The 15,581-nt window shown below is 44.4% G+C and overlaps 1 protein-coding gene and 1 non-coding gene across 5 annotated transcripts in view; one reads left to right on the top strand and one right to left on the bottom strand.

Annotated features, from left to right (window-relative positions):
• RFX4 (regulatory factor X4) overlaps positions 1–15,581 on the bottom strand; it is a 172,485-nt gene that overhangs the window by 71,022 nt on the left and 85,882 nt on the right. For all 4 annotated transcript variants that reach the window (XM_061417197.1, XM_061417196.1, XM_061417198.1 and 1 more), the window contains exon 5: positions 2,040–2,101. In XM_061417197.1, coding sequence (XP_061273181.1) covers positions 2,040–2,101 — 62 coding nt within the window. The remainder of the gene's footprint in view (positions 1–2,039; positions 2,102–15,581) is intronic.
• Positions 4,347–4,417, top strand: TRNAY-GUA (transfer RNA tyrosine (anticodon GUA)). Its single transcript has one exon. It is a non-coding gene; the product is annotated as a tRNA-Tyr (tRNA).

The raw sequence follows: 15,581 nt of genomic DNA, 5'->3' as shown, positions 1-15,581 counted from the left end.
CTAGAGAATCCCATGGACAGAAGAGCCTGGTGGGTTACAGTCTATAGTGTTGCAAAGAGTCGGACAGGACTGTCTCCGTAAGGCCAAGTGGCATGTTGGAGACCAGAGCTTCTTATTACCTTTCAGTTGGTTGAAGGTGTGACCAACCTTGGAGGATGCTTATGGAGAGGATACAATGAAACTGAATTTTTAAAGATATTGTCCCATTTGCCAACTTCTAAGTCAAAGAAAAAGAAAACAAAAAACAAAAGCAGGCTCTTACATATAGACAGAATGAAACTTTCTCCAAGTTTATGTAGGATGGGAAGACTTTCTCTTCTATTTTTATTATTCTTATTGCCTATTTTTACCACATACCTATCATTACTATCTACTTACACTCTTTTATCTCAGAAACGTGCAGCAATGTATTGGAACCAGTGATGCTAAAAAGACCATGGGCTGGAGAAAAAAATAATTCCTTTCCATTCATTCAATAGCTTTCCAGCCATCCACTTATCTGTAGATTGAATTGCCTTTGTGTGCCAACCACATGCTCACCAGCAAACAAGAAAGGAAGAATCTGGGTTTTCTACTCCATACTCTTACCAGGGCTGAAAACTCATTTTAAACAAATACTTGAATTCTTCAGTATGAACAAAATTTATTCTTCAGAGGAGTCACCCTGAAAAATTATTAGAAATTTATTCCAAAATACCCCTTGCTCAAAATTTTTCTCTTTGAAAATTGCCCCCCAGAACTTCTGAGCCACATTAAAAAAAATTAGTCTCATTTGATTTTCAGACCTTTACTAAAAAGGGTTTCCCCCGTTTGATCATCTACTTTCCACATTCTTTATCCAACTTGGCTCCAAAGTTAAACCTACCCTTGGAGGGTAGGAATGTGCTGCCCAGGGATGGCCGGGGGCTGGGATGAGGGGGACAGTATTGGATACACTGCTTCTGAAGCACTTTAAGTGACAAGTCTTACAAGTCCTATATGTGGTTGCTGTGTTTTAATAATAAGTTTCATTATTTTATAAGTCAGTGTGGGTTGATCTGCTACCCAACATGGTCAAAATGCTTATAGAAATGCTGCATAATACAGCACTCCCTAGTGGAGTCCCCAGGTATAATTAGCATAATAAAGGTTCTGACAAGTCCTGCATAAAGGGACCTGTTTAGTTCAGAGCTTACCAAACTTTCATGGTCAACAGACCTTCTTCACGGAACACCTAGTCACTTCCAACAGTATTTTGAAATACCCTTTGAAATGAGTCTTTATAAATCTAGATTTTTGTGAAGCCTGGGCAGGATAGGCAGAGATTCCCTTCCTATTGACTCTCACCTGGGAGACAGACGTCTGCACAGCCTTCTCACTCCTCGGGTCACCTCCTCAGTAAGGCCTTCCTTCCTAGGCTACCCTTTCTAGACCAGGCCACCCTTTTGTTATTCCCTAGGGCAATCCCCTTCACAATCTAATGATATTTGTGTGTGTGTGTGTGTGTGTGTGTCTGTGTGTGTGTGTCTTCCGCTGGAGAATATTTGCTCCGTCCAGGACCTGTCTGCTCACGTGTCCCCAGCACTTAGCACCGTTATCTGACATCAGAAAATGAGAAGCAAACATTGGGGGGTTGGTTGACAGAATGGGTGACTGGGAAGCAGGATGCCTGGGTACCACAGCATCTTTTGGCCCATCTCCCTTGCAGGGATTGGTATATGTTGCTTCTCTGGCTGACTGGATTCTGTGAGAGTACACAGTTTGCTGGTCAAAACAATCCGAGTAACCTGGAAACTGGTCAAAAGACCACAAGGTGCTCCTTTTAGAAGATGCTCAAGACTACTTCACATAAACACCTACAGGCAGGGAAGCATCAAGTCGGATTCCTTAAAGCAGCTGGTCTTTGGACAGCATCTCTGTTAGGGCTCCTAGGAGAGGGGGCCACTCCCACCAGGCACAGACTTCTCCCCAGACTGAGCTCAGGATGAGAGGCCCGGAGTCTGGGTCTCTGGAGGCCCATGGACGCGCGCTCTGCAGGTGGAAAGGCCGTCGGTGCTTACTTTGACTGTCCGCGGGTCCCGAGTCTCCTGGTGGTTAACTGAGGAAACTGCTGCCTTATGATCTGCAAGTCAAGCAAGAATCAGTTACCCATTGGAAAAGGCTGGGAGCACAGTGACTGTGTTTACGAACGGCAATCTAAAGAACAGAGGAAAACGTGGACCCTGGGCTGCAATGAGGGCGTCTGACAGGCCCCCTGGAGGACCACAGGTGTCGGGGGGGCGGGGGTGGGTCAGGAAGAGACCACCTGAGTGATGCAGGGGCTCTGGATCCTGAGAGAGTCTCACTTGGCTGCTCTGGGCTTCCCCTTCCTGCTCACGACACAGGCAGTGTACATAGTGACTCTGAGCTTGTCTCTCCCCTGTTTACAGCCCCGCAGTTATGGCTTCCAATGTACCTGGAACCAACCCCCCACCTCAGCCTCTGTGACTTGTGCTTACCTCCTGGCCTTCCTCTTCTCTGACTCTCACCCTGACTCACTGGATCCCAGCCACACTGGCTTTCTTTTTTTTCTTATTTCTGAAACATGGCAGGCTTTCTCTCCATTGGGGGCCCTAGTACTGAAGTTCCTTCTGTCTGGAATACAATTTCACCCAGTTCAGTTCAGTCACTTAGTCATGTCCTCATGTCCGACTCCACAATCCCATGGACTGCAACACGCCAGGCCTCCCTGTCCATCACCAACTCCTGAAGCTTACTCAAACTCATGTCCATCGAGTTGGTGATGCCATCCAACCATCTCATCCTCTGTCGTCCCCTTCTCCTCCCGCCTTCAATCTTTCCCAGCATCAGGGTCTTTTCAAATGAGTCAGTTCTTTGCATCAGGTGGTCAAATATTGGAGTTTCAGCTTCAGCATCAGTCCTTCCAATGAATATTCAGGACTGATTTCCTTTAGGATGGACTGGTTGGATCTCCTTGCAGTCCAAGGGATTCTTAAGAGTCTTCTCCAACACCACAGTTCAAAAGCATCAATTCTTTGGTGCTCAGCTTTCTTTATAGTTCAACTCTCACATTCATACATGACTACTGGAAAAACCATAGCTTTGACTAGATGAACCTTTGTGGGCAAAGTAATGTCTCTGCTTTTTAATATGCTGTCTAGGTTGGTCATAGCTTTTCTTCCAAGGAGCAAGCATCTTTTAATTTCATGGCTGCAGTCACCATCTGCAGTGATTTTGGAGCCCAAGAAAATAAAGTCTGACACTGTTTCCACTGTTTCCCCATCTATTTGCCATGAAGTGATGGGACCAGATGCCATGATCTTAGTTTTCTGAATGTTGAGCTTTAAGTCAACTTTTTCACTCTCCTCTTTCACTTTCATCAAGAGGCTCTTTAGTTCTTCTTTGCTATCTGCCATAAGGGTGGTGTCATCTGTGTATCTGAGGTTATTGGTATTTCTCCCAGCAATCTTGATTGCAGCTTGTGCCTTGAGAGTCTCCATTTCTTGAGATTCTTCTTGCCTTGAGTATCCCATTTCAACCAGATCCTCACAGTATTAGGTCCTTCTCCTATAGCATTCAGGCCTCTGGACAAAGTCCTTCTGCCTATGCCTTCTCTGCCCAGCAGGTGCAGAGTAACACAAGCAGACACCTCCCACCCCCATCACGAGACCCTGCTTTCCTCTTTTCTCTCACTTTGAACTCTCTGAAGTTGTCTTGAGCTCTTATTCTCTGAGTACTTATCTTACATCTCCTTCCACTAGAACACAAGCTCCATGAGAGCAGGGACGTGGCCCAGGCCACAGGCAAAGAGAGGTCAGTCTGTGTTTGTTGGATGAAGGCATGAAGCCCAACTCCAGGGGGTCTGGGGAGCCTCCTCTGCTCATTTGCCTAGTGGACAATGCAAATTGCTGCTGCCCAGGACAACTACATGGATTTGCCAGAAATCTAGGAGGGGGAGCCATCTGCCAAGGCGAAAACACAACCAATGCATCTTTCTTGGTGTTTAGAGCAATGATGTTTATGAACAGGCAGGATGGTGGAGGGGTTCTGAGCAAAGGCTTTGGAGCTAGATTACCTGGATTAGATCAGAGCTCAGCCATTTGTTATCAGGGGCCCTCTGGCAGGTTATTTAACATTCAAATAACTCAGCTTCCTCATTTGTAAAATGGGAATGATAATAACCCCTACCTCAGAAAATCTTTGTGAAAATTTAAAACATTAACATGTAAATAATTTGTAACAGTGCCTAGCACTTAGTAAGTGATCAATAAACGTTACCCATTATTACCAGTGATTATCTTGATGACTCATTCATTCTGTTTCATTTCCAGGGACTTTTAAGTCTAGCCACATTCTTCCAGCTCCCTTCCTGGCTGGCTCAGCGGTAAAGAATCTGCCTGTAATGCAGGAGGCCCAGGTTCAATCTCTGGGTCAGGAAGATCTCCTGGAGAAGGGAATGGTAACCCACTCCAGTATTCTTGCTTGAAAGTGAAAGTGTTAGTTGCTCACTCATGCCTAACTCTTTGTCACCCCATGGACTGCAACCTGCCAGGCTCCTCTGTCCATGGAATTCTCTTGGCAAGAATACTGGAATTCTTGCTTGGAAAATTCCAAAGAGTTGGACAGGATTGAGCAACTAACACTTTCATTTTCCCTTCTAACACAGCATTGAGCAGGCAAGCATGGTCAGAGAGAGCAAGTCTGTACACTGTCCTTCATGAGAGATGCTGTTGCTGGTTTTCCACCAGCAGGGCATGAGCTATGAGCATCTTTTCATTCATCTCTGTTGGTCCTCTCACACCCTCTTTCATCTACATTGATTCTCTCATTGATTGATTTGCTCATTCATTCAACAAACTGTAGTCCTATGGGAACCTGGACTCACTATCTAACCTCTCGGTGCCTTAGTTTCCTCCTCCAACATCTGAGGACTCGGGGTCTTCTGTAGTTCTCCCCTCATCAGAGGGATAGATGTTGGTGGCCTCAATTGAATTGGCATCAGCAGGGTGGAAAGAAGTGGAGAAATTAGAGAGAAATTGAAAATCTGGAATAGACAGCATGAAGGTTGATTATTTCTGTATATCAGGAAGCTGCCAACTGTCTCCAGGGTAGAGAATGGCTGGGACAATATTTCTTTATTTGAAAAGGGATGAAAAAAGCTGAAATCCTCCCAAGGATGTTTAGAGAATCTAATAAGATAACATCATGATACCACTTTTAGAAGTAAGAAAAAGGGCTTCTAAGATGTAATCTTGTAGTGATGATACAGACCAAAGTGATGCAGTAATTCTCCAAATTCCTTAAGGGTGTCATTTTTGAGACAACACATCCCTGGTTTCTTTAATCTCAACTCCTGTAAGCCAAGGATGTGAGCTTCTCACTTTGTCTACATCCCTCTCAAATTGTTGTGACCCATACATCCCCAAAATATGAAAACGCTGATTCAAACGGATACATGCCCTTCAATGTTCATAGCAGCACTATTTACATTAGCAAAGACATGGAACCAACACAAGTTCCCATCCACAGATGACTGACACAGAAGATTGATGTAAGAAGATACAGTGTATATACAGTGGAATATTACTCAGTTATAAAAAAGAATGAAATACTGCCATTTGCAACAACTTGGATGGACTTAGAGATTATTGTACTAAATGAAGTGAATCAAAGACAAATATTATATGATATTACCTATAGGTGGAATCTAAAAACAGTACAAATGAACTTATTTACATTACAAAAACTAAGATCGAAAACAAATGCATGGTTATGGAGTGGGGAGGCATATATTAGGAATATGGGATTAACAGATGCGCAGTATCATACATAAAATAGATAAATAGCAAGGATTTACTGTATAACACAAGAAACTTTATTTAATATCTTGTAATAAACTATATTGGGCTCCAAAATCACTGCAGATGGTGACTGCAGCCATGAAATTAAAAGACACTTACTCCTTGGAAGGAAAGTTATGACCAACCTAGATAGCATATTGAAAAGCAGAGGCATTACTTTGCCAGCAAAGATCCGTCTAGTCAAGGCTATGGTTTTTCCAGTGGTCATGTATGGATGTAAGAGTTGGACTGTGAAGAAAGCTGAGTGCTGAAGAATTGACGCTTTTGAACTGTGGTGTTGGAGAAGACTCTTGAGAATCCCTTGGACTGCAAGGAGATCCAACCAGTCCATTCTGAAGGAGATCAGCCCTGGGATTTCTTTGGGAGGAATGATGCTGAAGCTGAAACTCCAGTACTTTGGCCACCTAATACAAAGAGTTGACTCATTGGAAAAGACCCTGATGCTGGGAGGGATTGGGGGCAGGAGGAGAACAACAGAGGATGAGATGGCTGGATGGCATCAACTGACTCGATGGACATGAGTTTGAGTGAAATCCGGGAGTTGGTGATGGACAGGGAGGCCTGGCATGCTGCAATTCATGGGGTCGCAAAGAGTCGGACATGACTGAGCGACTGAACTGAACTGAACTGAATAAACTATAACTGTGAACTGTGGTGTTGGAGAAGTTGGAGTTGTATATGGTGCTGGAGAAGACTCTTGAGAGTCCCTTGTACTGCAAGGAGATCCAACCAGTTAGTCCTAGAGGAAATCTGTCCTGAATATTCATTAGAAGGACTGATGCTGAAGTTCCAATACTTTGACCACCTGATGCAAAGAACTGACTCATTGGAAAAGACCATGATGCTGGGAAAGATTGAAGGTGGAAGGAGAAGGGGATGACAGAGGATGAGATGGTTGGATGGCATCACCAACTTAATGGACATGAGTTTGAGTAAGCTTCGGGAATTGGTGATGGACAGGGAAGCCTGGCATGCTGCAGTCAATGGAGTCGCAAAGAGACAGACATGACTGAGTGACTGAATTGAAATGAACTGAATAAATTATAATGGAAAATAATCTGAAAATACATATTTTATACACACACACACACATATCTGAATCACTTTACTGTACACCTGATACTAACACAATATTGTAAATGAACTATTTTTGTTGTTGTTGTTCAGTCGCCAAGTCAAGTCCAACTAATTGTGAACCCGTGGACTGTAGCATGCCAGGCTTCTCTCTCCCTCACCATTTCCCCGAGTTTGCCCAAGTAGATCTCAATTTTTACAAATTGTTGCCACCCAAGGAAATGTAGCACTAAGCATGGGGTTTGACTCAGGGGGTCAGTGACAGGACTCTCTAACACTTTGTTTGTCATGCAGCCTAAGACCACACCAAGGTTTAGTGGCCTCATCCCTTTGGGTCACTTATATTAACTCTGGCCAAGGATGCCCTCTAGTCCTTTACCACATGATTGGTTTCAGAGCCAAGATGTAAAGCAGCTGTTCATAGGGTACAATTACTGAACTACAGACAAGCTATAGACATGACAGCAGAGATGGAGAGAAAAGCATAGGAAGTATAAAGACAGATCCACATGTTCTTCACATTAGTTAAAAGTGGGTTATAATCTGGGTTCTGAGTTTTCTATCTACTCAAGCAAAGAAAGTAGATACAGTCAAGTTAGTTAGTCCAGTATCCATAAGATATTGTTGTTTAGTAGCTACGGGTTCGACTCTTTTTCATTTCATGGACTATAGTCTCCCAGGTGCCTCTGTCCATGGGATTTCCCAGGCAAGAAAACTGGAGTGGGCTGCCATGCCCTCCTCCAAGGAGTCTTCCTGACTCAGGGATCAAGCTCAGGTCTCCTTCATTGGTAAGTGGAATCGTTACCACTGAGCCACCAGGGAAGCCCATCCATAAGATAAATGCACCATCCATAAGATAAATGCACCATCCATAAGATAAATGCATATCAGTTGCTTAGGAAAAGCAGAGTTTTTTTGTTTTTTTTTTTTTTCAGTCTGGGAAATTTTTCTATGCAATGGGCACAACAGTAAGGTGCCATGTTTAAAAATGCTCTGATATTAGCGACATTTTGAAAACAATGATACTGAATCCCGTCAAGGGTGTGGTAAAACTGCAGAGCTCATAGATTGCTGATGACATTGTTTATTAGTACAAGCCTTCTGAGAAGCATTTTTACCAATAAATATCATACTTTTTCTACTAATTCCAAGGGAAAAAGCTAAAATAAGGAGAAGCTCTGTGCAGGGCTACTAATGAGACTGAAAAACTGGAAACAATGGAAATGTACATGACAGAGAACTGGCTAAATTAATGACTGTATATCCACCCAGTAGAATATTATGGTAACAAAGTCTATGCTATGACACAGAAAATGCTTATGACATAATGTTAACTGAAACAGCAGGCATCAAAATTTATGCTAAGGTTGTAATTAATTTTTGTACAACTAGAGGAATGAAAACATAAAAATGGATATTTGTTAGGGTAGCAGGATGGTGGGGAGAATAAAAGATTTTTATATAATGCATTGTGCACAAAATCAACTCTTTAGAAAAGGATTTTCTTCCTAGAAATATTCTTAATTGACAAGGAAGTTCAAGATATTCTTGAAGGAAGCATAAAAAATCTGTAAGAATGTTATACTGGTTGTTTTTCTTTTTAAAAAATAGATCACTTTCTACAGACAATATGTAGATTTTTTTTTTTTTTTTGACTGAGAGGCTTGATTCTTACTTGATTTAACAGAAAGGGCAGAGTTGTGAAATCTTTTAAAATGTTTATCCAAATGGTGTGTAACATAACGTCCACAAAGCAAACAGCAGTGCCTGGCCCCTGGCCCCTAGACTCTGGTCCAGAGACATGCCTGGAGGCACAGGGAAATGAGGACAGGCCTTCAGGAGGCACTGTTCTTGTCCTGCCTTTGTGAGGCAAGAAAACATAACCAGCGTGTATGTGATTTTTTGCATTAGGTTCTTGAGGAACTATCAAGTCATAGAACAGGAACTGCAAATTCACAATCAATTTAACTTATGATTTCCTCCAGAGTCAATGGGTTTTATTTACTCTTTTTGAAATATGTGTAGATATTGAAGGCTTCCCTGATGGCCTGTGCTTCCCTGGTAGCTCAGCTGGTAAAGAATCTGCCTGCAACACAGGAGACCCTGGTTTGATTCCTGGGTTGGTTCCCTGGAGAAGGGATAGGCTATGGACTCCAGCATTCCTGGGCTTCCCTGGTAGCTCAGCTGGTAAAGAATCTGCCTGCACTATGTGAAACCTGGGTTCGATCCCTGGGTTGGGAAGATCCCCTGGAGAAGGGAAAGGCTACCCACTCTAGTATTCTGGCCTGGAGAATTCCATGGACTATACAGTCCATGGGGTTGCAAAGATTTGGACATGACTGAGTCACTTTCACTTTCACTTTTCCCTGGTGGCTCAGTGGTAAAGAATCTACCTGCCAATACAGGAAATGCAGGTTCGAACCCTGGGTCCGGATGATCCCCTGGGGAAGGGAATGGCAACCCACTCCAGTATTCTTGCCTGGGAAGTCCCATGGACAGAGGAGTCTGGAGGGCTACAGTCAATGGGGTTGCAAAAGAGTCAGACATAACTTAGGCACTAAACAACAACAACAATACACACAGTTTTACCGTCATTGAGATCAGCATCACCCTTTGATGAGTCACCCAAGACAGAGGCAGGACAGACCACTTTCTTCCTAACACTGCACAACCCCTCTCCTGTTGGTTCTGCCCAAGACATCCAGTGGATTTCAGCCACTTCTCCTGATGCTCTGCCACAGCTCCAGCTCCTGTGATCTTTCACCTGGACCACAGACCCAGCTTCCTAACTGGCTGCCCTGTCTCCAGGCTTGCTGCCCTATCTCCGGGCTTGCTGCCCCACCAGCGGATCTTTCTAAAATCCAAGTGCGATCATTTCATTTTCTTGTAGAAAATGGTGGGTGCCTCCTCGCTACCCACACTGGAGAAAATGCCAGCATCCTCAGGCTAGCCCAGGATGCCCTCTGTGACCTCTCCCAGCCCAGCTCCCAGCCTCAAATCCTGCCTCTTCCCCAATGTGCTCCCTGAGCTTCAGGGACATGCTGATTCCTCTGTCTGGAATGCCAAACCCATCTTGTCTCCCACTCATCCCAAGGAGCTCCTCTTTATCTGAGCCTCCCCCACTTCCTCTGGGATCCTACTCATGAACACTTAGATGTCCCCTGCCTCTCTTTTCCTAGGAAGCCGGGAAGCATAGGACATGGAGGTGAGTTGGTTAAGCACACAGGCAAGTCCTAGCTAAGGCACTGTGCCCGTCACTTTGCACATATTATCTCAGTCAATCATTACAAGCCAGGTTCCATTGCTATTTCCTCTGTACAGATGAGTAAACTGAAGCTTGGAGAGGCTAAGTAACCCATACAAAGCCACGCAGCTCACAAGGTGCAGACCTGGGATTTGAATGCACCCCGTCTGACACAACACTCTACCACAGCAGTATGGTTCCCTCTGGATGAATGAAAGTGCCCTAAAGTCCCTCATTCCTTCTTTTCACAGAAACTTGTCTTTCTTTTATGTCATATTCCTGCATTTGTTCATGCCAGGTGTGTTGGAGGAAGGAAATGATTTCTTCTTCCCATCTATACTTCCAGGAATGTTTCTTTTCAGTTCCCCCCAACTCTGACTCTCTTGGAAATGTTCTGGTGGCCTCTGCTATGAGCAGCATCTGAGAGCACTGTCCCCTAATAGGCAAGAAAGGTGGGAAAGTTTGGAGAGGACTGACATCAGCAGGCAGACTGTTGTCTCCTCCTGGGTTGAATCTACCCACAGCCAGTAAAGAGGAAATCCAGCGATTAAACACTCCTTCTGCTTGATGAAAATATTAACAAAGTAAAAAGTCATTCTTTTTGGATAAATGAAGTCCCCAGGTGGATATGGACTATGGACGGAGGTTCATGACATTGTACAGGAGGCAGTGATCAATACCATCCCCAAGAAAAAGAAATGCAAAAAGGCAAATGGTTGTCTGATGGCCAGACAAATGGTTGTCTGGCCTTACAAATAGCTGAGAAAAGAGAAGCAAAAGGCAAAGGAGAAAAGGAAAGATATACCCATTTGAATGTAGAATTCCAAAGAATAGCAAGGAGAGATAAGAAAGCCTTCCTCAGTGATCAATTCAAAGAAATAGAGGAAAACAATAGAATGGGAAAAAGACTAGAGATCTCTTCAAGAAAATTAGGGATACCAAGGGAACAATATCATGCAAAGATGGGCACAACAAAGACAGAAACGGAATGGACCTAACAGAAGCAGAAGATATTAAGAAGAGGTGGCAAGAATATACAGAAGAACTATACAAAAAAGATCTTCTGACCCAGATAACCATGATGGTGTGATCACTCACGTAGAGCTAGACAACCTGGAGTGTGGTCAAGTGGGCCTTAGGAAGCATCACTATGAACAAAGCTAGGCCTTAGGAAGCATCACTATGAACAAAGCTGAGCTATTTCAAATCCTAGAAGATGATGCTGTGAAAGTGCTGCACTCAATATGCCAGCCAATTTGGAAAACTCAGCAGTGGCTCCAGGACTGGAAAAGGTCAGTTTTCATTCCAATCTCAAAGAAAGGCAATGCCAAAGAATGTTCAAACTACCACACAATTGCACTCATCTCACACACTAGCAAAGTAAAGCTCAAAGTTATCCAAGACAGAGTTCAACTGTACATGAACCGAGAACTTCCAGATATTCAAGCTGGATTTAGAAAAGGCAGAGGAACCAGGGATCAAATTGCCAACATCCGTTGGATCATAGAAAAAGCAAGAGAGTTCAAGAAAAACATCTACTTCTGCTTTATTGACTACGCCAAAGCCTTTGACTATGTGGATCACAACAAACTGCAGAAAGTTCTTCAAGAGACGGGAATACCAGACCACTTTACCTGTCTCCTGAGAAATCTACGTGAAGGTCAAAAAGCAACAGTTAAAACCAGACATGGACCAACAGACTGGTTCCAAATTGGGAAAGGAGTACATCAATTGTCATGTACAGGAGCACTTGTATATTGTCACCCTGTTTATTTAACTTATATGCAGAGTACATCATATGAAATGATGGACTGAATGAAGCACAAGCTGGAATCAAGATTTCTGGGAGAAATATCTATAACCTCAGATATGCAGATGACACCACCCTTATGGCAGAAAGTGAAGAAGAACTAAAGAGCCTCTTGATGAAAGTGAACGAAGAGAGTGAAAAGACCTGGCTTGAAAACTCAACATTGAGAAAACAAAGATCATGGCATCTGGTCCCATCACTTCATGGCAGGTATATGGGGAAACAATGGAAACAGTGAGAGACTTTATTTTCTTGGGCTCCAAAATCACTGCAGAATGTGACTGCAGCCATGAAATTAAAAGATGCTCACTCCTTGGAAGAAAAGCTATGACCAATCTAGACAGCATATCAAAAAGCAGAGACATTACTTTGCCCACAAATGTCCATCTAGTCAAAGTTTTTCCAGTAGTCATGTATGGATGTGAGAGTTGGACCATAAAGTAAGCTAAGTGCTGAATAAATGATGCTTAAACTGTGGTGTTGGAGCAGACTCTTGAGAGTCCCTTGGACAGCAAGGAGATCCAAGCAGTCAATTGTAAAGGAAATTAGTCCTGAATTTTCATTGGAAGAAGTGATGCTAAAGCTGAAACTCCAATCCTTTGGCCATCTGATGTGAAGAACTGACTCATTTGAAAAGACCCTGATGCTGGGCAAGACTGAAGGCAGGAGGAGAAGGGGACAACAGAGGATGAGATGGTTGGATGGCATCACCGAGTCAGTGGACTTAAGTTTGAGCAAGCTCCAGGAACTGGTGATGGATAGGGAAGCCTGGCATGCTGCAGTCCATGGGGACAAAGAGTTGGACACAACTGAGCAACTGAACTGAACTGAAGTGAATTTACCGCGGGGGACAACCCAGGTCAATACCTGTCTACCCAGTGGATTCCGACAATTCTCTGTGGCCATAGGCTCCTTCACCAGGAGCTCAACGCCCTTGTGCAATGCCACCTTTTCCTACCATCTTTTCTCTTTAAATTACCTGTCAGGTGTCCTATGCTCCATCCAGATCAGCCTACTCCATGTAGCTGAGCTCTCTGACTGCTTCACAGCTTCTGGGCTCCGTACCTCTGTATGCTCCACCTGCATCTGTCTCTTCCTCCTCACCACTGTGCCCTCAAACCCACTACCCCACATACACCGTATGCCTCCATCACAACTTTCCTGGTTCCCTGACCAGGTAAGAGCTCTTTCGTCTCCAAACTGCTGCACCCACTGCTTCCAGTCTGTGACCAAGTTCCACTCTCCCTCTGTCATCAACATAACCTGTATCTCCATCTTTACCAGCCATGATGTCACACCTGGGTTGCTGCAACCATCTCCTTTTGTCCCTGCTGCCAGGCACGCCTCGCCTTAACTACTTCTCAGTAAAGCCTCCAGACAAGTCCAAACCCACCAGTTCCTTCTTTCATTCTGGCTCATCTCTCGTCTTCCTCCTCTCCCCATCCCATGAAGTATCGAAGGATATTACCACTTTTTTTTTGTTTGTTCGAGTAAAATTGCTTTACAATGTTGTGTTAGTTTCTGCTGTACCCCACTTTTTAAAAATGTGCTAAATTGAACAGCCAAAAAAAAAAAAATGACCTATGTTTCTTTCTTCCATTTGAACACCAGGCTTTTCCATCTATCAGATGAGGATATAACACTTCTTCGGCCTGTGTTTCAGGCTTATAGCAGGGTCCAAGAAGTTAGAGAGTGGACCTAGAGCTTTGTCAGCCAGGAGGAGGAGGAGCCTGGAGGCTAGAGGATCCACGTTGGTGGAATTTCACTGGCTGGACAGGTGAAGAGGTGCCAGGGAGGGTCACCTCTGCCTCCCTCATGATGTCTTCCACGAGCCATCATCCTTTTCTAGCACATTCTCTTCATTGGCAGAGGTAGCACTGTATCTTTCCATATTTTGATAGATCTTCAGAGGATTCTCAGTTAACCCAGTTTTAAGGCTTTTGTGGTATCTTGGCTCAGAGGTAAAGAATCCGTCTGCCAATGCAGGAGAAGCAGGTTCTATCCTTGGGTCGGGAAGATCCCCTGGAGAAGGAAATGACAACCCACTCCAGTATTCTTGCCTGGGAAATCCCATGGAGAGAGAAGCCTGGGATGGCTATAGTCTGTGGGGGTGGGGGTGGGGGGGTGGTCACAAAAGAATCGGACATGACTCAGTGACGAAACAACAGTATCCAAAGCCATATATCTGCACTGTTAGCATCTTTAGTTTCGTTTGTGAAAATGCTTTTTCTCTAAAAATATCTGATGGCCAAATCCTCTTCTCCAAAAAGAAAGGTCATTTCAGATGAAGCAGGAAGAAGAGAGGAAGTCTGCTAGCAGTGGGGGGTGGGGGGTGGGTGGAGGCCCGGCTGCACCACATCGCTCTCTGCCCCACTGGAGGTCAAGACTTCTCCCACTCTGAGCAAAGAAAGCTGTTGCCGACAGCACCTCCTCCCTCCAGCCACAACAAAAACCTGTGGGAAGGGAGTTGGCTTTTTTTTTTTTTTTAAGTGTTTCTTATAGGCTGAAAATTACAAATTATTCTCCTCTCCTTTCACCAAATAATCAACTGGTCCCTGAATCTGAAAGCCCAGCACAATTTAGTTGGAGTCTCAAAATGCAGGGTTGGTTCAGCCCCACTAAGGCTGTTCAGCTTTTAATTTCTGGAGCAAGACTCAGCAAACAGTCAAACACTTTTGTGAAGCAGTAAGAGTCGAGCTTCGCTGTTTGATAAATGAGCAGACGGCAGGCAGCCCCTCTTTCTTTTTTTGTATGGATTCAATGAAGCCTGCCTAAAGAACACCACATGCTGTTCTAGCTACTGATCTAACATTCCGCGACATCCCAGTCTTCCAAATTCCCTTTAATTACTCGGGAGTCCCACCCTCTGCTCTTTCAGCCTGGGCAGACAGGGCAGTGGGCTCCCCGGGCCGGGGGGTGGGAAGTGGAGAAGCTCTGGAGAGCTGGTCTCTCCGGGGGCTGCTGGAAACTTTTCTTAGGTGGTGGTTGGGTTGTCTCCTTCCATGGTCCATTCTTCACTCCATACAACACACCGCTTTAGGTAGAAGGGAACTCAGCACAGAGCTACCCTAACATGTGGGTGTAGTCTTTTAAGAAATATAAGCGAGTTTGGGGCAAATGTTCCTGAAATGGCATCTTTGAACCCTAGGCCTCCTTTAAGATAAGGAAGGGGAAGAGTAAGAGGAGGAACTGACACCCACACACTAGACGAAGTATTTTACTTTTTGGCACTAAATTTAATCCTAAAAACCACACTGGAGGAGAACATGATGGTTCCCATTCCACAGATGAGAGACTGGGCTTTATGGTCGGCTGCCTGGACTCATAGACACCAGCAAGTAGAAAAAGCAGGGATCCAGTTCCACGGTGTTTTCTGTTCACCACTTTTGCTGACACCCAAGGGAGCCAGCAAGGCATCCACTAACTGCATGAGACCCTCAGTGTCCTCTGTGGGTGTCCCCTCAAAAGACACCTTCAGAGCCACATACGGAAGCCAGTTGGCCTCATTACTCTACAAACAGGCCTTGTTTGATTTTGACCCCAAGTTGTATTGTCCCGATCCAGGTTGATCTCCAAACTGAGTCATCAGGGATGCACTGAGAAAAGGCTTTGG

This window comes from Bos javanicus, chromosome 5 (assembly GCF_032452875.1).
Source record: "Bos javanicus breed banteng chromosome 5, ARS-OSU_banteng_1.0, whole genome shotgun sequence".
Classification (NCBI taxonomy): domain Eukaryota; kingdom Metazoa; phylum Chordata; class Mammalia; order Artiodactyla; family Bovidae; genus Bos; species Bos javanicus.
The sequence above is the reverse complement of the archived record's forward strand: the minus strand, read 5'-3'. Positions and strand labels throughout refer to the sequence as shown.